Source organism: Podarcis filfolensis (genome assembly GCF_964270895.1).
Source record: "Podarcis filfolensis genome assembly, chromosome: 8".
Classification (NCBI taxonomy): domain Eukaryota; kingdom Metazoa; phylum Chordata; class Lepidosauria; order Squamata; family Lacertidae; genus Podarcis; species Podarcis filfolensis.
The window spans coordinates 55,017,559-55,043,290 of NC_139611.1; the positions used below are offsets into that span (position 1 = coordinate 55,017,559).

At 45.4% G+C, this 25,732-nt stretch overlaps 1 protein-coding gene across 1 annotated transcript; it reads right to left on the reverse strand.

Annotated features, from left to right (window-relative positions):
- Positions 1-155: 155 nt before the first annotated feature.
- LOC310767821 (uncharacterized protein) lies at positions 156-15,213 on the reverse strand. Its single transcript, XM_083625324.1, has 3 exons — positions 15,010-15,213; positions 2,998-3,118; positions 156-2,245 (listed from the first exon to the last, which is right to left on the reverse strand). The coding sequence occupies exons 1-3, from the start codon at positions 15,089-15,091 to the stop codon at positions 1,384-1,386; spliced, it is 1,065 nt and encodes a 354-aa protein (XP_083481450.1). The 5' UTR covers positions 15,092-15,213; the 3' UTR covers positions 156-1,383.
- Between the last annotated feature and the right edge of the window lie 10,519 nt (positions 15,214-25,732).

Below are 25,732 nucleotides of genomic sequence, written 5' to 3' on the forward strand. Positions count from 1 at the left end.
AGCATTTATAAAATTGAAAGGCAGGGTGGAAATAAAGCAAAGTGATGGCCCTACATCTGTAATCTGTTAGTGGTTCCATAACAAGGTACTTTGGTTCACTTGGACGACCCTCTTTTTTTATTCCGCCTCGCATTTGTGAAAGACGACACATTACATGGGATTAGAGTTTTATTTATTTACTTAAAGAAAATACAAAACACCATATAGCAAACCCAGAAAATACCCATTCTATGGATAAGGATAAAAAACTACTGTACACCTTGAGCTTGGCTAAATGACCTGGTTTTTGGTCTTGAGCGTTTAGTGCAAATTTCAACATACATAATGCTTTCCCACTTCTCTCCCATACTTGAAATGGTAATTCCTATGTGCTAAGTACTTGGCCACAGATTCGAGCAGCTGCAGGTTGCAGAAGTGGAGAGCCTGTAGCCAGCAGGTTACTTGGAGCCCCCTGCCTAATTTCCTGCTTGAGGGCGGCAAAAGCCTGGAAGGAAAGACAGAGCAGGGGGAGGAGGAAGGCAAAATGGAAGGAGGGAGGGGAAGACCACCACAAGCAAGCAGTTCAGACCTCTGACAAGAGCGATCTACCCTTCTGCCTGCAGCCCAGTGGGCAGGGAGAGAGGGAGGGAGGTGAGAGGCTCTCCCCCCCCCCCACTGACATGTGGCCCCCATCAGATTACCCTGAAGGGAATGTGGCCCTTGGCAGAATATGGCCCTGGTCTACAGGATCTTAGCGACCTCGTGAGATTTGAATCTTGGTGGAGTACGGAGACACCAACAGATTCAACACTTGCCTACTTTGACAAATAAAGGAAGATCAAGCAAACAACTTTAGGAGGAGTCCTATCCAAGGATGGTTGATTATATGTCCCCGGTGAGCCTTTGACCTTGGTCTCAGGTCAATATACAGTTGCCTTGGCACTGCTCCAGCTCTGCTTCCAACCAGCTTGGCTTGAATGGCTCAGGAAGGAGCCGCTCTCTGTTCCCCTAGCAGAGGGATTTGGTGAGAAGGTCTGCCTCCCACTTTGAAGTGGCCTGAGTTCATATTCCTGCAGGATAAGGCCCCTCTCAATACCCTTGGACAATGTGTTTGGTACATCCTGCTTCCCTAGAGCAGCTAATGTCACAGGTCCCACTCTTGTGGGGGAAGCTCACACCATCTGCCTTGCCTTAGAACGTAGAAGTCAACTAATAACATATTTGAGGGGGCCAGCCTCTCCCCCCCCCCCAGTTTATGGGCATTGCCATTCATCTGATGTGTGTGCACTGCATCTTGTGACTGAACATGCAGGATGGGGCTGACTTGCTCCCCCTCTTTTATTCAATGGCCTTGCTTAAAACCCTGGCGTGAAAGAAGCATTCTTAGACAAAGTCACAGGCAAGTTAAAGAACTTCCATGGCCAAGGTGTCAGACTGAGAGTCAGAGGAAGTGAAGAGCAAGCCTTGGACCAGTTCCTTAGGTGGTGTTCTGGGCCTAGTGCATGCCCACACAACTACAATGGTGAGACACACAAAAGTCCCCATGGAAGCCCAAAAGATGATGTGACTTCGGGGTCCAGCCAAAGCACTGGGAGAGAAGGCACCCTCGGGAGTGCTTGTGGTTGGCTGTGCTCTGCTTTTCCCGGTTTTGTTCTCCTGGTGAAAGCCTGACGTTGACAAAGTACCTGCTGATTTGGTAGAAGTGTGTATGTTTGCTTCAGCAGTTGGGAGCCCCACAGTTGACTGCCTTCCGGAACCTGTGCTGGAGCTGCTCAGAACTGGAGTCAGTTGTTCGGAGGAAGCTGGGGGAGTGGCAGATGCTGTGGTCGGCTTCGTGCCTTTTGCCGTGGAATCTGCAATAATAAAATTGCTTATGGGGGAGCTGGATGGAGATGCCACCAAATCATGAGTTGATCCAGGAAACTCTTCCAGGCCTTTCCCAACAGTTGTGAGACTTCCCTCATATCTCTTTGATCCAACAGAGGTTTGGAAAACCATAGTGCCACTTGCAAGGGTTTGGGGATGAAGGGTCGTTCCAGTCACCATCACTGCTGGTTTGGGAGTGTAAGTAGCTGTGCTAAATGTGACAGCGGTGTCAGGTGGACCCGCAGGGTGAACTGATATGGAGACAGTATCGCCCACTTGTTTGTCAAACCCAGCTGTCACTTCTGTAGGAGCGTTCATTGCATCCAGCTGCCTCATAGCCTCCTGTACCCAGACTTCCTCTGGTCTTGCACAGAATTTCAGATTCTTCTTAGTGATCAGTCTGGACAGAGAAGGGAAACAGCAGTTAAAAGGGACACAATCCAGCTCAGTTAAGCAGCTTTAAAACTCAGTGATCTTCAACGGGACAGATTTAAGCACATCCTTTAGCACTGCTTAGTTAAGATATTCTTAAATATCTTTCCACATCCATTTCCATTTAACAAAAAAAAGGCCTTGCAAATATTCATCAACATTGTGCTGCAGAGTAGCAGAAATAAACCAAAGAGTTGCAGTGAAGCTTGGCACCCTGTCACCTCTGCACCCTAAGAAGCCACCGTCCTCCCTGCTTTACTGTTCCCTCTCCTTCCCTCTCTTCCCTCTGTGGTCTCAGCTTGTGTCGTGTTTTATATTATATACTGTATGAAGTGGAGCCCTGTCTTCTCATTGCTAATGTCTGGGGCACCATGCAAATTGATAGTACTATATATAATATAGTCATAGTGATAAATGAATTTACACACTCACCCTATAGAAGTCAGGGAGGGAAGGGTCACACAAAAGACAGCATCACTACAGCCATTGCTTTTAGCCATAATAACAACATCAATGTATTTTAAGCCTGTTCCCACCCTTTTTTGTTCCTGAAATCGGTTTAATCATTTATGACCTCCTTAAAGAGCTTTGGATAGGTAGAAAGAAAACTGGAAGACACACGTCTCCTGTGACAACTGCATTTAACTTCCATCTCTTCTGATGAGAAGAAAACTGGATTGTATAATAACTGGCATAGCATTAACGGCACAAGGCACTTACATTACCGAAGTCTTCATCCCACATGTCATTTTCGTATAATTTTGCAGTTTGGTCTGGTGAATCGGTCTGGATAAGTGTTGCCCGCATTCGTTTGCACAGCCTTTTCCTACTTCCGGTTGTCCTGCAGCAAGAAAACAGCACATCGATCACTGCGTGTTTATTTGTATGCCACTTTCCCAGAAAACTGTGCCCCAAAAGGCTCACAACATATCAAACGAACAATAAGCATTACTGTTCAAAGACATTAGAATGGATTGTAAGTCACCATGTCAATAAATAGAAAAAAGGCATCAGTCCACACAACGTTGTGCAAAACAATACAAATGAGCAAACCTAATTTAACAGCATAAACTAAAGAACACTGTATGCAAATAAGCTAGCCTAATAAAATGCCTGATATTAAATAGAAGAGAAAATAAACAAATACAAAATAGAACATAGGAAAAGCCCTGCTGGATCAAGTCAAAGCAGGTCAACCTAGTCCAGCATCCTGTTGTCACAGCGGCCAGATAAAACGTATGGGAAGCCCAAAATCAGGATCTGATTGCAACAACACTCTCCCGACTAGTACCATGCCAAACTTTGAGTCTGATTCAGAGTCCCAAGTATGTGTAGTTATTGCCATTAAGCCCAGCTGTGGCAAGGCAGGAAATGACAGAGCTGGGACCTGGCATGCACCCCTCTCTCCATGGCCTTGCCTTGTCCCAGATAAATCACTTGGTCTTTGGGGAACAGGGGGAGGCAGCAGTGAGCACCTTCTGAGCTTTTGCAAACATCTTCACTGATTTGAATTGCTACCAAGCAGCCACTGGGCTATATCTGAGATGCTGGCACTGGTAATCTATACAGCTTGGGACCAGGATACCTAAAATATCATCTTGCTGTGCATTTACCTAACAAATCACTGCACTCATATCAGAGACCATAACCAACAGCAGCTCATCAAGAGGTCCATTCTGCATGGTGTCAGAATCAGGCCTTTACGCTTTGGAACAGACTCCCATTACATATCAGCCACTTGCCGTCTCTATTGTCGTTCTAACCCCTATTGAAGATCTTCCCTTTACAACAAGCCTTTTCAATAGAGATTTTATCCCACTCTGAATCAGTAATGGAAGTGTTTTTATGTACATTTTTATTGTTGATGCTTTCATTGTTAAATTGCTTTTGAATGCTTTATATATTATATTTATACCCCCCCTTTCCTGCAAATAACTCAAGGTGGTGTACCTGGCTCCCCCCTCCTCATTTTATTCTTACAACAACCCTGTGAGGTAGGTTAGGCTCAGATGCAGCAACTGGTCACCCAGTGGATTTCATGGCTAAACCCTGGCCTCCCAGGTCCTGGTCAGACACTCTAACCACTATGCAACACTGGCTGTCATGGGATTTATAAATGAAATGAATGAATGAATGTTTTCAAAGGCTCCACTGCTTTCAGGGCAGGATGCTCACACATCTATGTGGTCTATTGCTTAAAGTTCTAGCATGCTTAATTCAGCTGTAGTAGTAAACTATGGCCTGATCAAACTAGAAAGTGAAGGAGGAAATCAGTGTGGATGGCAAGAGAACATTTTTACAGTTAATTTTAACCTTTTAGCTCATTTTTAGTTTCATTGCATTGAGTCTCTTGTACACTGCTTAGAGGCAACTGTTGTTAAGTGTTATACAAATTGTCAGAACGATAAATAAAGTTTAGGAAGCACACAAGCCCAAGGCTTCAGATGGCCAGACTATACTTTGCTATGACACATTTCCAATTTCAAACCAGAGAACGATTATATAAAATCGTTTCCATATTCAAAACAGCTGCAGGTTGCGCAACTCTCTTGAATTCTTGTTGCAGAAAATGTGCCTTGAATTCTGGTTGCATTAGGAAAAAGGATCATGTGAGAAAGATTTGCCGGCATAGACTGTGATTGCCCAACTCTTTACTCTTTGATGAGCAATCTCATTATTTTATTTTTGAAACCGAGTAGCTGTGCCTGTTAACACCACTGAGCCAACCCAAATGTCAGGCTAACAAAAGAAATGGTCGTGACTTCCGAGATACACATCAGCAGCTAACCTAGCAGGGGACTCTTGTGCCCCTATGGAGCAGAAGCAGGAAACTGTGCTTGCTATTTCTGTGATATTTAGAGGCACCTGGCTGAGGTCTGCCCTGTTCACAGACTCTCTGTGAGAGTAGAGCAGGCATCGTGTTCTCATAATGGGGGAAGGAGTTTCAAAGTGCCCTCATAGTGTAGGGTTACCAGACATCCCCGTTTCCCAGAGACAGTCCCTGGATTTGTGAATAAGTCCCCAGACAAATTGCATCCCTGGAATGTCCCCAGATTTCATCTAATGTCCCTGGGATACGCAGGGGCGGCAGTCTCAGCAGCCTGGAGCAGTTGGCTCTGGCTGGCAACAGGAGCTGCTAAGAAGTCCCCATATGATGGTGGTGCAGGGGCTTGAAGATGCAGCTTCCGGGCTGCCTCCACCTTCCCTGACCCCAGCAACTAAGCTGTGAAGGGAGGCTTCATGCTGCCTATGGGAGCAGCCTCCCAACTCCTTCTTGCATGCAAGCAGGAGCGGGGCGGGGATCTCTCAGCTGTGAAGGGAGGCTTCATGCTGCCTATCAGAGCTTGCATGCAAGCAGGAGGGGGCAGGGATCTCTCAGTTAGGCAAGGGGAAACCTCCCTTCCCAGCTGAGGGATCCCCGCCCCCTCCTGCTTGCACGCAAGTAGGAATGGGATTGGGGCTGCTCAGATGGGAAGGAAGGCATCATGCTGCCTGAGAGATCCCTGCCCCCTCCTGCTTGCACACAAGTAGGAGTGGGATTGGGGCTGCTCCGATGGGAAGGAAGGCTTCGTGCTGCCGCCGCTCTCGGCCCTCCTTCTCCGTCTTCCATGCCTGACCCATCGCGCACCGCTTCCCCACCACCAAAGAACCAAAAACTCAGGGGCTGCCCAGGCTCCAGGAGAAAGGAGATAGAAGCTGGGGAAGAAAGGGGAAATGTGGCGGTTGACGTCAAGGCGGTTGATGGCCCCTCTGCCACCGCCATTGCTGCAGCATCAATGTCCCAAACTTACTTACTTACTTCATTTATTTATTTATTTATTTATTTATTTATTTATTTATTTAAAGTGTCCCCAGATTCATTGAAAAAATCTGGTAACCTCATCATAGTGTTCAATTCAACCTTTTCCTCTCTCAGGGCAGACTGGGAGGAAATGATTCTGCAGATTTGTAGATGATTTATTGCATCACATAAAGAGCTGGAAGGGAGCTTAGAGACAGAGCCAGCCTTATGATTAGGCAAACTGAGGCAGCTGTCTCAGGTGGAGGTGGAATCTTGAGATAGCAAATCCTGCCCCTGTGCCTACTGCCACACTATGCTGCCCGCTGCTGCAGAAACAAGAAGCAGCAGTGGCAGAGGACTCTGAGGTGCTGCCGCTGCTGCTGCTGCCGCTACTGCTGCTGCCACTGCTTCTCCACTGTCTCTGGCAGTGGGGATGGGAGACACTCAGGGTGGTGCTGGAGTACCACAGTGTCTCAAGGCAGTGTCTATAATGCAGAATGTAGCCCCCCTCCAGCCTCTTCTTAACCTTCATCCAATTTTGTGGGTGCTGAAGTGTCCCCTCAGCACCCTTATCATTGTGCAATTCACATAGAAACAAACCTACCAGGAAGTTATTCTAGGACATTGTCACAAATTGTCACCCATACAAGTCCCCACATTTTAGCTATCTATCACTTTCAGTTTTCCTTCTGGAAACAAACAAAACACCACCTGAGGCATAAAATGTCCCTGAAATGCATCAGATTTTGTCATTAGGGTGTTTTCATTACCCCCAACAAATGTTTCATGGTAAAATGTTCAGGGACCGGTCCTCAAAGAGCACTGAGGTCAAACAAGCTTGACAAAGGAATAAACTATGGTAACTTTGCAATCACATCTCCAAGGCCCTATTGTTGCCTAGGACATACCTTTGGTGAAACTGCTTTCACCCATTTTACAGAGAGCAAGGCAGCTTATGGCTGCAGAGGAAGTGTCAACAGGTTGGCACACACAGGGAGATAAAAGGTAAGATTTCAATGGAATTCTGAGGCAAGAACAGCCACCCCTAATCCATTTCAAGAATTAGTATTGTTGTTGTTGTTGTTGTTGTTGTTCAGTCGTTTAGTCGTGTTCAACTCTTTGTGACCCCATGGACCAGAGCACGCCAGGCACTCCTGTCTTCCACTGCCTTCCGCAGTTTGGTCAAACTCATGCTGCTAACTTTGAGAACACTGTCCAACCATCTCGTCCTCTGTCGTCCCCTTCTCCTTGTGCCCTCAATCTTTCCCAACATCAGGGTCTTTTCCACATAAAATGGGGTTGGTTGGAGGAATCGCATCCCTCTGTGACTAGGAGAGTGGATTCATGCACCCTAGGTTATGATGTCCTCTGGAGGGGGCAGCATTCCTGTTGAGATACAACAGGCAACTGATATCTGTATTCCCCAGAAAAAACTGAAAATATTTTTTGTTTCGACAGGCTTCTCCAGCTGGATGAAGAGGAATCTGCCTTAGGTGTTCGTTCTGTGCTGTTTTTAAATATATACTCGGCTGTTTTCCTACTGCTTACAATATTCTCTTAGCTGTTTTTAAGAATGTGCCTGCAAATCACCTTGGGACAGAGCTACACAAAGTGATTCACAGATTATGAAATAATAACTGCAATAAGCTGAACATGTTCATCTGGAACAGTGCAGGTATTGTCGTAAGGCAGAGGTTGAAAGGAAGGGCAGGACTGTTTGCCGTCTGGAGAGTGGGGTGCTTTATCAAGGTCTTTGGCTGTAGCTCCTGGACTGGCCAGGTAGGACTGAGCTTCTGGGTTATCTATTAATCTGGAACATACACCTCTCAAAAAGAGCTTCAGCTACTTGGGAAATACCTACCTATGGCTCTGGAGAATTGCACAAGGGGAGATAGGCAAGAACAGCCAAGATTGCCCCACCTTGATCTTGGGAGATACTGCTTTAACCTAAATGCAAACTGGGTGTAGGATGCTAATTTCCCCACAACACAAAGTGCCTGGAGTGGGATTTTGAATAGCTGGAGGCATGAATATTCTGCAGATTCACCCTTGTGGAATCTGGCCTCTGCCTTCAAGGGATTTACTCAGCAATCAGTGATCCCAGCTAGATTTGGCTTTTGCACAACAGTTGTTTAGGGCCCCATTCAAGGACGACTGTGTGATATCCAGCCCATATGGAATGGATAATTTATTGTTATTTATATAATGCTCACAGAAGCGGTTAAACAACAGCTCTCGGAGGAGATCACAATCTAAATGGGTGAAAGCACAGTGAAAAAGCGAAACTAAGGTTCCCCCCCCCCCTTTTAAAAATTAGCACGCCAACTCAAGAGAATATAGACAGAGCTCTGCTGGATCCGGCCGGTGGCCCACATCCTGTTCTCACAGTGGCCAACCAGATGCCTGTGGGAAACCCACAACCCCAAACACAAGAGCATGTGCCACTCCTGTGGCTTCCAGCAACTGGTATTCAAAAGCATTGATGCCTCTGACCACGGAGGCAGAGCAGAGCCATCATGCCTAGTAGCCAGTGATAGCGCTTTATCCGCCATGGATTTATCCACCAATCCTCTTGGACAATTGGACCCACTAGGTGCATTTAAGGACTTAAATGACAGGCAATGTCAGCGACAATATGTACATAAATATGATGAACTCAATTTCCATACTCAAACTGCCCAAACCATATCAAAACAGAGGGATGCCCCAAAAATGCCCAAGAGTGCTTTTTTTTACCAGCTCTAGATGGTATGCATGGTATGCCAACTGAAACCATTCCTGGACCACACAGCCTGACCATACAGTGGTCCATGCACTGGCAGCCTCAAGACTTGATTCCTACAGTGGCCAGGCTGCTCGCAGGAGCAGACTGCAGGCAACAGTTCGAAGGTTCTTGTGTTAATCCACAAAGCCCTGGGCCTGAAACACCTGAAAAACTGTCTGTTCCCTTGTGTGTCCCCTCAATCACTGAGATCATCTGATGGGGCACTTTGGATGGATCTCCATGCCTTGAAGTTTGGTTGGCCATTAGAAGGCACTGAGTATTTAGTGTGGAAGGCCCTGCTCTGTGGAACTGTCTTTGGCAGCAATAATCCCTGCCTTCTTTCGGTCTTCTTTTCTACTCTTTAGGCAAGCCTTTGCAATATGAGCTTCCCTTTCTAACCAATCTACTGTCAGAGACTGGCTGGTTGATGAAGAGCAGTGGGAGACGCCAGCCCAAAAATCCCCAGGGATGACACGGAGGAAGAAGACTTAGACCAATGACATTGGTGGTGGGACACTGAGGACAGGTCTGAGGAGATGGCAAGCTGATAGGTGGTAGAAGCAGCTGGCTTGAGTGAACACAGGGAGTCTTCATTTTGACATTTTGTGGGTGGTCCTGCCTGTCTGACAGCCCTGGCATCTACTGATGTTTTAAATTACGTTTTACAGGCAATTTTATTACATTTTGTATGTTTCGTAAGCCACCTTGATACACTTGAAAATTGTGTTTTGTAAGTATTTAAATAAAAAAATCTGTTTGAATAACAATATCCTAGGAAACCCTCCCCCCAACACACACATTTGAAAAAAGTTGAGTTTTTTAAACTATATTTTTATCCAGAAAATTATCATGTTTTACAAGCAGCAAAGGGAAAAAAAAGAACCAACATAATTGGCTGAAGTGCCAGCAGGGACAAATATTATCTTATCTGGGCCCTGGAAAGATGTGTTTATCCCTGGACAAGTCCCTTCCCAACTAAGGCGCCAGCTGGGTTTCCTGAGAACACCTAAAATAAACTCAGCCAGCATCTTTAGCCAGTTAGGAGGAGAACAGGAGTTGAGCAGCGAGCCTGATGGAAGTGAGGAGGAAAGTAGGGGGGAGGGGGAAAGGGCTCAGCTTACCTCCCCTCCTTGAATTGCAACAGAATTTGAAAGGGCCTGGGGATCTGACCTCAAGGGGTGCCTCTGCATTCCAAAGAACAACAGAGGAGAAATTGGATTCACTGTAATGGGCGTAAGAGGGACACCCCCTTTCTCTGCCTTGCCTGACCCTTGGCTACAGCTGAATAAAGAGGGAGGGGAGTGTCCTGCCCTAGCTGGGTCCTGAGCTGCAGAGGAACATCCATATAAACAGAGCTGCCATGGATGCAGACACCAGCAACACCCAAGGCCAGTCCGAGGTCCAGTCCCAAGTAAACAGTGGTTCAAGCAAGGGCTCAGGAAAGATGCAAATCAAGGGGCAGTCCAAGGTCTCATTCCATGCAAGTAGAGGGCCAGGTACAAGGCAAAAAGCAGCTCTTCCCACCTGATACTGGGGCTTTTCAGCTGGAGCTTGCTGGAACCACACCCAGCCGAATCCCATTAGTTGTTGTCAAAGGGGAGGTCTCCACGGGATGCCCACCTAGCACCCTTGTCCCGGAGTTCTAACTTGTCCTTGTCCACAGATCTCGTTGGGTCCTGGGCTTCACTAAGTAGTGGGAGCTCCACACTGGCCTCTGATTGTGGACTCCTCCAGATGAGGCATGACAGGCAGGAATGTGGATGGTTGAGCAAAGCTGGTTCAGATTAATTGCCTGTTCTTAATCCTCCCCAGCCCAAGACAAATCCCTGCTGTTCTCTGTGAGAAGTAGCATCCTGCAGTGGCCGCGATGGCCGGAAGAACTCATCGATAAAGGCTGCCAATTGTTTCTCACTACTAAAAGTTATATTTTGATGCAGGGTGGGGAACAGAGACCAAACCCATATTTCAAAACTTTTAATTTTGCTAAGTGTTTTTTTTGTTTTGTTTGTTTGTTTGTTTTTTGCAAGAGATGCCTCGCTCAATATGCACAGAGTAACCAAGACCTGACAGCTGGCGTCGTTTGCTGGCGGACTCAAGTGTTTTTGATGAAAGCATCTTTCACTCATTTGCGTCTGCTTCACACAGTCACACACAGCAGCAAACAAATAGGCTGATTAACCAGTCCGAGGTCCAATCCCTATTCACAATGTCCCTGAACAATCCATGTTTCTGCAAATACACATATGGTCAAACATGCACACAAATACTTTTAAGATATGCACTAGAAAGTGGAAGGCCCTTCATCCCAGTTCATGCAGACAAATGGTAGCATAGCAGACACTTTAAATTAAATCACACTGAGGACTCTTTGCTATTCAGCATCCTGATCTGCTTGCACAAAGCTTACACGGAGGCTAGACTATGTATTGAGCGTTTGTTAACAAATATTATTATGGGGCAGTTATAGGACAATGAGCATTCATTCCAATTGGCGTGGGGTGGTGGTGCTGACATGTCTTCCCATTTATCTTTAGTTCACCCCACACTTTTCAGTACAGTTCCCTGTTACTCTCCTGTCACTTTCCTAAGCACTAAAAGTTGGGGGGGGGGCTTTTTATTTCATTTTAAGAAAGTGGGTTTGTTGTGCAGAATGGTGACATTCTGGAGGCACCATTCTTCATCCTGTGGTTTTGGCTAGCCTACCACAAAGCACAGTGGGTGAGTTCTGGTGGCATCTTAAAAGCCATTGAATCAAGTCTCAAGAGTGCTAGATGTGAACAGCTGCCCTCAGGGGGAAGCCTCACCATGTAGCTACACTTAGAATCATAGAGTTGGAAGGGACCCCAAGGGTCTTCTAGACCAACCCCACTTCAAAAAGGACCCATCCTACCAAATGGTCCGGGGAATCAGGGTCTCTGATAGATTATCTGCCCTGTTATAATTTCATCAGAGTGGTTTAATAATCAGTCCCTCTTCACAGGAAACTCTGGGAATGGTAGCTCTGTGAGGGGAATAGTGGTCTCCTATAAACTCTTAGCATCCTTAACAAACTACAACTCCCATAATTTTTTTGGCGGAAGCCATGACTGGTTAAAGTGGTATCATTGCAGTTGAAATGTATGTTGTGAATGCAGCCTTAATCTGGTTTGTGTCCCTTGAACACAAGTGGACCAGCAAGTCTGTTCCATCTTATAACCATGTGGATATTTAAAGCAATTTTCACATACACACACTTAATTTTAATTTGTTTTTTATTTATTCAATTTCTATACTGCCCTTCCTCCCAAAGGAGCCCAGAGTGACAAACAACAATAAAGCAATAAAAACACCTTAATAACATCTTTTTTAAAACTCCAATACAGATACTGTATCTTTCAAGCAGCTAGAAATGATTTTTGAACAGAAAGGCAAAAAGAGCTAGAAAGCCCCCAAACCACCTTGTATAGAAATGAAACTAAAACCAGAATGTTAGCACAAACAAACCACAACCTGAGAGGTTCACATACATGCAATCCAATCTAGACATGTGATCCAATGTGAGCCATCGGATGAAGACCAGAGAGGTTTGCTTCCAATTCTGGAGCAAACCAAAATCCTCTCCCATTCCTAACTACAATTCCCATCAGCCTCAGTCAGCTGGGCTCTTGGATGCTGGAGTTAACGGTACCATAGCTGCACTGGCTGCAGCTCCTGGGAAGTGTAATACAAAACACCTGTAAAGCAACAGGCTGGCAAAAGCTGCTCTTACCCCTACAATACAGGATAAGGGAAGCTGAGCCCTCTCCCCTTCCCCCACCAGGGCTCCTCTTGCTACATCAGCTCAGGCACTTTTCTCCTCAGTCCAGCCCATTTCCAGAATCAGAGGTGGCTGCGAGAAAAGCACCTGAGGCGATGGAACAAAGGGTGCAAAGGTGTGAGAGAGAGTTCAGCACCCCTCACCCAAGCACCTCTTCCTATGCTAAAATCAAAATGCTTGGTGTTTGGAGACGTTCACACACTTTTAAATTATGTCCCTCTGAGGTGGGGGCTAATGGATGAACAACGAAAGGGGATCTGGCAAGTCCCAAACAGACCAAAAGGAAAAACACCCACCATCCATTACTCAATGGTTTGGAGACTGCATTGCCCTTTCTACATCTGAGCATATACCTTTATAACCATTAGTCTCATCTGGATATCATTGGGATTAATGGATTTTTCTTATTTTTAATGTGAGCTAACAATGTCCCCCCCCCTTTTTAATTTACAAAATCTAGCATCCCACCCATCACCTTGACATAAGAACATAAGAGCATCAGACAAGTTTGCTGGATGAGGCCAATGACCCACCTCTCCGCACAGTGACCAATCAGATCCTTGTTGGAAGCCTGCAAACTGGACATGAGCGCAACAGCACTCTGCTCACCTGAGATTCCCAGGAGCTAATGTTCAGAAGCATGAAGCCTCTGGGGTAGAGCTTAACCATCATGTCTAGTAGCCATTAATAGCCTTGCCCTCCATGAATTTGTCCAATCCTCTTTTAAAGCCATCCAAATTGGTAGCCATCATTGTCTCCATAGCTTAAATATGCTCTGGTTGAAGAAGGAATTTCTTTTGTTTATCCTGAATCTCCCAACATTCACCTTCATTGTACATCCACCAATTTGAGCGTTACGAGAGAGGGGGGGAAACTTTTCTCTGTGCACCTTCAAAGTGCCATGTTATAAACTTCTATCATGTTGCCCATTGCTTGCCTTTTCTCTAAACTAAAAAGTCTCAAACCCTTGCGCTTGAATGGAGTGGGGTGAACATAGCTGAGCCCGCTGCATCTTCTTTTCCCCGGCCCGTTTGGAAATACAAGAGAGAAAAGGTGCCATGTTGCCTGCGCAGTTAGAGAAAGGGAAACAGAAACAAAACACACTCAGGCACCCTTCGCCTTGATGGCTGGCAAGTACAAAAGCAGTGGGGTGACTCACACGTGTATGGCCCTTTCTAAAAATTAATAAATTGATCTGCTGGTGATTCAGTTACCATGGTCCCAAGCACCTTAAAGGTAACTCAGGACTGCCACCTTTTTAATTGCCATTGCTCCTGTGCCTTAAAAAGCAAATTCAACAGAAATTCAGCAGGTGGTGATTTTCCTGATAGGGAAATAAGAAGAGGTGGTGTGAAAACTTCAGCAGTGGACCACTGTTAAAGAGAGAGGAGCAATGCTGGGGGCTGGGTTGGGTGGTAGTGACCCTTCCCCATGTTGCCCTACAACTCCCATCAGCAGCGCCCAAACACCTGGAAGGCAGCAGGTTGGCAAGAGCTGCCAGTGGTTCTCAACACAGGCTGGAGCCCCTCATCACTGTTATATTATTATTATTATTATTATTATTATTATTATTATTATTATTCATTGTTATCATGTATTCTTATATCATTCTTGTTTTGAAAACATTCTAAAAACATTCGACTTTAGGTGAGCCTACCCAGATGTTTAGAAAGTTGAGTTTCTGCGAGTTTAATCTGTCTTTAGTCTACTGTTATATTGACTTTTCAAAAGTCTTAAATCACTGTTGTTAATTTTTCTTATTGATAATTTAATTATTCTATCTTTTTTTGAAAACTATTTTGAGCTTTCTTTGTTTCTTTTACAATCAAGCAGCGTATAAATTTTATGCAATAAAATAGATATCACTTTGGGGGCATAACAACAACAACAACGGTTTATTTGTATATCACTTTTTGGCCCCTCAATGTGCTGGACAGAAGATTAATACATAACACACCCACACAAGCAACAGAGTGCGCAGTCACTCAAAGCCAGGTAAAAGAGCAAATCACCAAATGCCCCCCTCCAATCACTGCCCTGTTCTACCCAACTATTAGGGCGGCTTTTACAGTTTTATTTTACAAAACAAAGCAACGGGTCCATTGAATAAGAAGAAAAGTAAACTCAGCACCAAACAACCAGCCAATCGATTAAAAGCAGCCGATCTAAAACGTGTTTTGGTAAACCGCTGGAGGCTTTTCCTTACGATCAAGCGGAATACACATTTCATGAACTGAATAACCAACAGATAAAACGGATCCCGTGTGAGCAGTGAAAAAGCCACCCTCTTGCCCACTTCCTCGAGAGGAAACCCCCATGTGTTCCATGGGACGCCCTGCCCAGGTTGCTGGGGACTCTGTTTCTCTCGCTCTCTCCCCGTTGGGGTCTCACCTGCCGCCTGGACGTGCCACGTCGAGACGATGGCCGCTGCCGCCACCACCCAGCCCAGCGCCACCAGCAGAGGGTCCCGCATGCTCCTGCCCCGGCGGCTGAGGCGGGCGCTCCTAAGCCCGATGGGCACCTCGCAGAACCAGCAGCAGCAGCGCCATTCCCTGATTCTGCGCCTTCTTCCTCCTTTCCCTCCCCCTCCCCTCCCTTCCCGAGGGCGGCACGCCTCCCTTGGCAGCCCAAGTCCGACCTCTGGGAAAATCCAGGCGATTCTCTCGGGGATGGTTGATTGGGTTGGTGGCAGCAACGGCAGTCACGCTCCCTGCTTGGCCCCCCGCCACCTCTTCGGGGTTTGCCCCGGTACTTTTTGCAAAGACGTGTCCAAGTTAGGGGCGCGCGCGACAGAAACCTTGCTAGCTAGAAAGGGTTTGGAATAGAACCAGATAGATCCATCAAAATCTAAATGTAGGTACGTGTGTTCATAAGGATCCAGAAACAGCAATGCTTTGAGACAAACGGGACCCGTCCCCTAATATGATGTTGCTTTGTTAAGTGCTCCTGTTTAGTGTTTCAGCCAATCATGCCCTCTCTCGTGGCTGGGGGCTCCATTGCAGTAAACCAACAGAGTCAATTTTCGTTTATATAAGATCTACCACAGGTGGCACAGACCTGGATTTAATTACCATGCATGGCTTCAAGTCGTAGCGCTGTGGTCTAAACCACTGAGCCTCTTCGGCTTGTTGATCAAAAGGTTGGCAGTTCGAATCTGTGAGCTCCCGTTACTCTGTCGCAGCTCCTGCCAACCTAGCAGTTTGAAAGCATGCCAGTGCAAGTAGATAAATAGGTACCACTGCGGCAGGAAGGCAAACAGCATTTCCATGTGCTCTGGTTTCCGTCATGGTGTCCCATTGCGCCAGAAGCAGTTTAGTCATGCTTGGCCACATGACTTGGAAAGTTGTCTGTGGACAAACGCCGGCTCCCTTAGCCTGAAAGCGAGATGAGTGCTGTAACCCCATAGTCACCTTTGACCGGACTTAACCCTTCATAGCTCCTTTGCCTTTTACCTTTTACATACCAGCACCCAGGGTGGGGATCTCCACCTGAAAGGAGTTTTGGTCTACTGTGTTTCAAGAAATTCTCAACATGTGTGTTTGAAGTGTTGGGTGTTTGAAGCGAGGTGTTTGAAGATGTGAACATAGATCAGAATCAGAAAAAAACCTTTATTTGCATCAGCCACTAGCCATAGCAATAAAATAAAATACAGTGTATGGAAGGTAGAGGTAAAAACTTAACTATACAAAATACATTCTGGAGGTTTACATCCATAATCAAATAATAGATCTTATTCTACTGGTCCCTGCTAAAAAAATTGCAGTTTTTGCTGTCACCTGGTCATCTTGATCTTGTAGAAGAAAGGACACAGTAGCAATGGTTGAGCAACCCGATATGGACATTAGTAGAGGGGAAATAACCTCATACCTTTATAAAGAGTGCAAGCTAGAAGCACATGAGCCACTGACTCAATACTGCCATCTCCACATGGACATAACCATTTTCCCAGCAGAATTTTTTGAAATCGACCCTCAAGTACAGCTGAAGGCAGTATATTTAATCTTGCGTACGTGAAAGCACATCTGTATTTAGGAATTGTTAAATTTTGCAAATAGGGTGCCAACGTATCAAAATGACGAGGTGGAAAATAATAATACCATGGACAAGATTTCTTTATTGTGGCCAGATTATTCTGTCGCTTGATATCATATAGGTGCTGTCTAATTAAATTATTTGCTTTACTGAAGCCCAGTGTTAATAACTGTTGTGGTGATAAACCAGGAAAGTAAAGCTTTTGGATGACAATTTTAGTCCAAGCGCTCTCATGACAATCTTGTGATACTAAGAGTAGTAGACTGATGGGGTTTAAATTTAGCCAAAGCCAATAATAAAATGTCCTACACCAAATCTGTCATTCAACAGAGGGGATATTAGCTTCCAAGTGCAATGAAGCATTTGGAACACAGGATGGAACAGGAAAAAAATTGCCTTAGGAACTTAGATTGAACAGCTTCTGTAGATCTAAGGTGAGGGCCCGTCCAAATCTGAGCCCCATATAATAACTGTGCTGGGGTTTAGCTTTAAACACTTCAAGGGCTGACAGTATGTGATTGCAACTTTTTGTATGGAAAAAGCTTTTCAGAATTTTAGCGCTTTGAGACGCTTTCTCCTTTGCATATTTCTGATGTGGATACAAACGTGAATCTTAAGCCCTAGGACCTTCCAACATATTTATGAACTGCTGTGAGACTGTCAATTGTACAGAAACAGAAAGCTCTACAGGACCTGGAACTTTCTCTTTGGTACAAAAACTTTTGAAATATTGCCAACCTCCCTTGAGAACCTTACAAGGTATAGAGACACCAAATGCCTTCCATGCACTTTGGGGGCATGTTGTTATGTACTGATTTGCAACAGCAGCTGCTGGCAGCATCTCTCAAAGCTTGGAATACTAAAAGAAATTAATTCAACATGAACATAGAAATACTGAAGTATTATACTGTGTGACGGAACCTGTTGTCTTTGTAATACATCCTTGTTTTCTTTTGGTTTGATTTTTGGGGTATACTGATATTTCTGAAGTGAACACTTGAATTTTCCTTTTGTCCCCAATTGTTCTTCTATTCTTGCTGAAATTTGAAAGACCAAAGTCTGCCTCCACACTATGCCTTTAAAGCACATTTGAAGCACATTCTTTCCCTCAAAGAATTCTGGGTACTGTAGTACCCAGAGTTAGAGTTCACAAATTACAATACCCAGAATTCTTTGGGCAGAAGAATGTGCTTTGAGTGTGCTTTAAATGCACAGTGTGTACACAGCCTCTGTGTCTTCCTCCCACATGTCAGCATTCTGTACTCACCGAGCATGCTCAGTCCTCAATGTGCTGTTTTGAGCTCCTCCCCCTTTAGAGATTTATTTATTTAATACATTTCTGGTCCACATTTTCCTCCAAGCTGCTCAGGGTGGCATGCATAGAAAGGTCTCCCCCTGCTTTTTAAAATCTTCACAAGAATCACATGCCCCTGAGGTTCGCTGGCCAAGCCTTTCATGTAGCAAGGCCATGTCCTGTGGAACTCGCTGCCAGTAGACGTTCTTATCCTAACTGTCTGCCTCAGAAGAAAGAAGATCGCAAGAAGAGCCTGTTGGATCAGGCCAATGTCCCATCTAGTCCAGCATCTTAGAATCATAGTTGAAAGAGACCCCTAGGATAATCTAGTCCAACCCCCTGCAATGCAGGAATATGCAGCTGCCCCATATGGGGATCGAACCTGCAACCTTGATGTTATCTAACCAACTGAGCAATGGCCAAACAGATGCTCCAAAGAGAAGCCTATAAGCAGGACTCAAGCACAGTGGCGTAGCGTGGGTTGTCAGCACCCGGGGCAAGGCAAGTAATTTGCGCCCCCTAACCCGTGGATTTGCGCCCCCTAACCCGTGGATTTGCGCCCCCTAACCCTAACCCCCAGATGTTGCGCCCGGTGCAACCGGCCCCCCCTGCACCCCCCACGCTACGCCACTGCTCAAGCACAAGAGATTCCCAGCAACTGTTATTCAGAAGCATTGCTGCCTCCAACGGTGGTTGCCTCCTCCTCCTTCTCCAAGTTGGTAGCACTCCAAGCTGCACCCATTTCCTGTTCCACCTCCTCCCCACCTTCATTCACCATAATCCCTGAGATCAGACAACTTTCGGTGCTTATGATGACTCAGTGCATTTGGTGGGGGAAGTGGAGAATTCTCTCTCTACTTCCTGCAGAATCCCCTCATTGGTCCTTGCTTCACACACATTCCAGAGCTGAGCCATGGAGTTATATGCAAAGGCTCCAGGCACTAAAGGCCCAGCAAGAATTCAGCCCCAACTTCCTCATACTTTGGACCCGATTTATAGCAGAATTGTTGGAAATTCTGTGGCAGAGGTGGCCTTCTTTGGTGGGATATGTTTTTGAATATTCATTCCCTAGCTTTGTTTATATAGGGAAGGGAAGAGGTAAACACACCCACAAGGCATTGAATGCCATTTCCTACAAATGACTATTAAAAGCCTCACACAAACCAGATGCTGCGTGGAATTTCCTTCCAATTCTCTGGTCTGATAAAACTATTAGGCAGAGGAATTGAGGTGCTATAGTAGACATGGGTTAGCCTTTGAAGAATTATATTGGGACAGGTTTGACAGGTCTTAACCATTGTCAAATGGCAGTTTATTATGGAGTCAGTGCTGCTCATGTCTGTGTCCATGCCCCATCAAAGAATCATAGAGTTCGAAGGGACCCCAAGAGTCATCAGTGCAACCCCTCTCAATGCAGGAATCATAGCTGGAGAATCCTTGACAGTTGGCCTCACAACCTCTGCTTAAAAACCTCCAGTGAAGGAGAGTCTACCACCTTCCGAGGGAGTCTGTTCCACACAGTGGCGTAGCATGGGTTGTCAGCACCCGGGGCAAGGCAAGTAATTTGCACCCCCTAACCCGTGGATTTGCGCCCCCTAACCCTAACCCCCAGATGTTGCACCCGGTGCGGCCGGCCCCCCCTGCACCCCCCACGCTACGCCACTGGTTCCACAGTCAAACAGCTCTTACCATCAGAAAGGTCTTACTAAGACTTAGTTAGAATCTCCCATAGTTTAAACCATCTCAGAACAACGGTCAACACATAAGATCTGAACCAATAAGGAATTTAGGATGAATCCAGCCTTAATCTTCTAAATCTTCTGTGCTATAAAATCCCCATATATCTTCATCAACATATCCTCACATCCCTTCACAAATCCCTTTTAATAATCCATGGCAGTTATTGAGGATTTAAGTAACTCTTTGGAGCAGGAATAGTCAATCCACTGGATGTTTTTGCATTACAACTCCCATCATCCTTGACCAGTGGCCATGCTGGCTGGGGGTAGTGGGAGTTGTAGTCCAAATTATCTGGAAGGCACTGTGTTGGCAACCTCTATTTCAGAAATACCGGATAGGTTGGATCCAGACTCACAGCTCAATCCTAACCACATCAAGTTAGAAATACATCCTATTGGTTTTCATGGAGCTTACTTTTATGTAAGTGGGGTTAACATTGCAACCCTACTCATTTGTAGAGTAAACCCATTTAAGTCAAGGCGAAATAAGCTAATGATCACTAATTTAAATTGATTTCAATGGGTGTAATCTCAGCATAATTAAATTGGACTCAAAATCTAGGACCTGATCCTTCATCAGCCATTACAGTAACACAAAGTAAATGAAGCCTAGACCAACGTGGAAGTCGGAGTATAAAAGTTTGTGGGTTCTGTTTTGTCAAGCTAAATTGAAGATAACAGCATCTCACATAGACGGCAAGTGACTGGGAAATCATCATCATCCTCTTGGGCCAGACTCAGCTAAATAATTGTGCTAGCCTTCTAGAGCAAGGGGCCTTTCCCACTTTCTCCTCTTCCTGCATGCGCTGTGCACCCCTCAATTGGCTCTGGGGGTGGAACCCCCAGGACAGCACAGAGGGCAGGGGAGAGATTGTTCTGTCTAGCAAGGAGAAATATCTGTGCTGATGGAACAACTGTATTATTATGATGTTGGATTCCACCCTATTATTATATTAAGTCCCAGGACAGGTTACAACAATTTCAAATTAAAAACAGTTAAAACAAATGACAGTCACGGGAATTAGATGGGTCCTGAAAACACACATGGAGAAATGCTTTCTAGCATCTAATAAGCAAACTTAGGAGCTCAGGAAGATGCCTTCTGGTGAGTCAGGCCACTGGTCCATCTGGCTGGCCGGAGCTCTCTGGCTTTTGGACAAGGGTCTTTCCCAGCTCTAGCTGGAAATGCCAGGGATTGAACCTGGGACATTCTGCATTCCAATCTTGTGCTTTACCACTGAGTGGCATTCAAGTTCATTCATATTCCTCCCAGCCGGCTTTCTTCCCAGAAGGACTAGTACCACTCCCCTGACTGATCCCTCTGTTCTCTGAAAAGCAAACAGATCCAACCCATTCAAGAGGCATTTTGGGGCATTAAGTCATGGCTCTGCTGAACACAATAGATAATGGCCTCAATCCAAATTTCTGAATGGCTATGACTAATGCCCCATGTACTGAATGTGCTGTAATATGTAATGATAGAGTGTTGCGGATTATCCAGAAAATCCCCAAGAGCGGGAGAGGGCCCTAAATGCAGGAATAAAGCAGGAGTACTCTGGTTTCGGGGTCCAGCAAACTAACCATGCCTTTCTCCAATACACTATAAGCTATAGGAGATCAAGATGCCTGACACTTCCAGACTCTCACTTCTTTTGAGTGGAATTCATAGCAGAAAATTCAGGTTGCACAACTGCAGCTGATTGGGAGGGAGGGGGGTCCTGGAGGCAGGTTGCATCTGCAGTAAATCGTCGAATCATAGAATTGTACAGTTGGAAGGGACCCAAGTGGCCATTTAGTCCAACTCCCTGCAATCACAGATAACGTATCCCTTAATGATGGGAAACAAAGGGACGCAGGTGGCGCTGTGGGTTAAACCACAGAGCCTAGGACTTGCCTATCAGAAGGTTGGTGGTTTGAATCTCTGCGATGGGGTGAGCTCCCATTGCTCGGTCCCTGCTCCTGCCCACCTAGCAGTTCGAAAGCACGTCAAAGTGCAAGTAGATAAATAGGTACCACTATGGTGGAAAGGTAAATGGCGTTTCCGTGCGCTGCTCTGGTTCGCCAGAAGCGGCTTAGTCATGCTGGCCACATAACCCGGAAGCTCCCTTGGCCAGTAAAGCGAGATGAGCACCGCAACCCCAGAGTCGGTCATGACTGGACCTAATGGTCAATGGTCCCTTTACCTTTTTAATGATGGGAGACAGGACTAAAGGAAGAACAAAAGGGGAAGAGGAAAGGGGGAGGCGTAACAAGGAAGGTCTAAGTGGGAAAGACTTTCAGAAAGTCTTCTTGTGGCAGTTGTCATAGCTTCCAGTGAACCATACCATTTCTGTGTCATGGTCAGAATCATAATTCAGTAGTACCTCGCTTAAGTATTTGTACTGTTTCAGAAGCTTGCAGTATTCAGACTAAATAAGGTGCAGAACATATACCACTCTTAGTTAATTGGCAGGGAGTCTAAAACATTGATTTAAAACAACGTTTAGCAGTAGTGATTTAGACCCTCACAGTTTCATTACTGCCAATTCTACTGCTTCTTACAGCATGTTTCATCCTAGAGTGATAAAAGATTACTGAAGAGATTGAAAACCTTTCATCCAACACTGTTACAATTTTCTACCTTAAAATGTTAAATGCAGCTGTTGCCTAATATTTAGGAGTTCATTTCCCTTGTTCACTTTCCTCTTACTGACAAAGTATTGCCTCTTCTCCCTGTCCCCATCCATTTCCATGCACTGGTAGCATGTATGTTTGTTTGAATTTCTATCTTAATATATTTGCAAGGCAGGTAGTTAAACCTGCACTCCTAAACCCACTCACCTGGGAATAAGTCACACTGAATGCAATAATATTTATTTCTGAGGAGACATGGCTTTGTATCCAAACTAGCACTATGTGCTACTTTAAATGTGTCTGTGGGAGGAGGTGGGGGAATGGGGTTAAGTATTTTGTGTTTTGTGTTTTTATCTTGTATTTTTATGCTGTAAACCACCCTGAGATCTTCAGGTGAAGGGTGGTATACAAATTTAATAAATAATAATAATAGAAGAAGAAGAAGAAGAAGAAGAAGAAGAAGAAGAAGAAGAAGAAGAAGAAGAAGAAGTAGTAGTGGGAGGACTGGCGAGCAGAGCAAGCAGGGAGACACTGACACCCACCTACCCCATATACAAAGGTAGCTTTACTTATACCAACCATGGATTCTTCTAGCTCAATATTGTCTGCACTGGCTGGCAGCAACTGACCAGGGTTTCCCAGCCCTTCCTAGAGCTCTGGGGATTGGGCCAGGGACCTTTCCGGAGTCATCAAAAGTCTTCATATCAGCCATACAAGGGCAGAGCTAAAAGAAATGGTAGACATTAAAAGTGAGAAAGCCTTCATCATGGCCATTTAGTGGAAAAATTATAAATTACAGGGGACAGATGAAAAAAATAAAGGTCAGCCACACAATTCAGAAAACACCAGACCACACATTTTCATTGGAACACGCCGCTTCACAGTTCAAAGAAGCGGCAAGGGGGAAGTGAAGCTTAGCTCAGCACTGAGAATCCCAAATAAGAGCCAGACGACAGACTTCTTGGAGGAGAAATTCCTCAAAACGTGGGTAAGCCCATCCTAGCTCCCTGGCTCCTCTCACCGTGGCAGCTGATCAGAGATTAAAACCAAGCAAGGGGATGGGCCTGGATTACTAGTGGAGTTTGAGGCAGCCTTTCTGGTGCCCTCCATGGTGGCTGGGGCTGATGGGGATATGTAGGGGATATGGGGTCTCCAGATTCAGAGGAAGTCTGTGGCTGGGGAACATGGTAAATTCACGACTCCCCTCTAGCCACACCCTTCAAAAAGTCCCTTAAAAATTATTCTTTTGACCAATACATGTGTAATGGTGCCAACGAGTAAAAGTAGTTTTGTTGTACAATATTATGTTTGTAATCTATCTTAAACTCCCATGAAATCTAAGCAGTTGAAAGGGGGTATATAAATAGACTTTGTCTATATGGTGCCCTCCAGATGTTGTTGGACTCCATCTCACATCAGTCCCAACCAGAACAGCCCAGGGATGATGGGAGTTGTAGTCCAACAGCCTCTCTGGAGGGCCACAGGTTCTCCATTTCTGCCTTGTATGGTTCTCATTCTAGGTGTATGTGGTTTTTACTTTAATTTCATGTTTAAACTTCACAACGTGAGCTGTTTTATGTCCAAAGATAGGTGCAAGCTTTTCAAATAAACAGAAACATTGATGGGGACGACAGTGACTTGAGCTTGTCAAAGTACAGTATTATGAGTTCTCTATGCCACCCACCACTTTTACTATACATTTTAACATCCTGTTGCACAGTGTGGCTGGCTGAGTCATAACCACACTGGCAAAAACATCAAAAAGGTCAGCTTTCTCTTTCCTGGAGTCTGCTAGGTGTGTCACCTGTTCAGCCAGAAACCCTTGACACCTGAGCTTCCTGTAAGCGGGGGCGGCTCAGCCATCGAGACAAACAAGGCAACGGTCACAAGCAACAACCGCTGTGCCTGTCCTGGCTCAAACTCGGTTGGTGGCTTCTACCCAAAGGTTTAGTGCAGGCATAAGCAAACTTCAGCCCTCCAGATGTTTTGGACTACAATTCCCATCATCCCTGACCACTGGTCCTGTTAGTTAGGGATCATGGGAGTTGTAGGCCAAAACATCTGGAGGGCCAAAGTTTGCCTATGCCTGGTTTTGTGCTCTGATCATTGCGACACAAGCAAGGACATTGATCCAATAGTGACATACCCCCTGCAGCCCGATTATAAGGAAAAGGGATGGGCACAACTTAGTGTGACAAACAGTTCTGGTCCTCAGATGGGGCAAGCAACCTTGCACTTCTGTGAGATGGCTGAACCAGACTTGTCTACTCTGAGTATGACTTACTGGCTTAGGCACTCTAAACACTCTACATCTAATGCAGTATCATTTCACTTTAAATAGTCATGGTTTCCCCAAAGGATTCTGGGAACTGAAGTTAGTTAAGGGGGCTGAGAGTTGTTAGGAGACCCTTATTCAGGCATAGGCAAACTCGGCCCTCCAGATATTTTGAGACTACAGTTCCCATCATCCCTGACCACTGGTCCTGTTAGCTAGGGATGATGGGAGTTGTAGTCCCAAAACATCTGGAAGGCCGAGTTTGCCTATGCCTGCCCTTATTCCTCTCACAGAGCTACAGTTCTCAGAGCTCCCTAGTAAGAACAGGGGTTGACTGTTGCACCACACTGAGAATTACAGCTTTGAGTGGAGAAATAGGGGTTTTCCAACAGCTCTTAACAAACTACAGACTCCAGGATTCCTTGGTGGAAGCCCTGACTGTTTAAAGTAGCACTACACTGCTTTAAATGCATAGTGCAGATGGATAGCCACAGATCAATATCACCTATATTTTATTACAAAGGGAGTTCAAAGGGTCAAGCAAGGCATAGGATGCTTATTATAACCTCTAAGCTTAAAAACTCCTGCGGGAGGGCAGGGAAGAGAAAAGTAAAAAGAAATACATTTTTAGCTGCTTCCAAGTTAACAACTGCCCCACTGCCCCAGGCATTTTGTTTTGTTTTGTTTTTTTAAATAATTTGCATTAAAGATTTTCCTCGTTTACAAAAACACATGCATTGTCTCTTTCTTCAGGTTGTGTTTTCTACGGATCAGTTACATTTGTTGTGAGACATTGGTGTTATATGCAGCAGTGCTTTTTTCTGGGGGGTACGCAGGGGTGCGCATACCCCTAAACATTTTGTTTGGCCTCATTGAGGGGCAGTATTTCAATATGAGTAGGAAAATGAGAGTACCCCTAAACATTTTTTTAAAGAAAAAAAGCACTGATAATTGAGTATAGAGTTGGAAACAAAAGGGGGGGAGACAGGAGAGAGTGGGTGTGGTGGTAAAGCTTGTGTTCTACTTAGTGTATGTGTGGGGTTTTTGTGTCAGCATCACTTGGTTAGGTTCTCTATTTGCTTGTAATGTTTCCTTAGTGGGGAGACAGGTTGGGGTGGCCTAGGATGTGGTTGATTGTCTTTGGTTGGCTCCAGTGGGGTT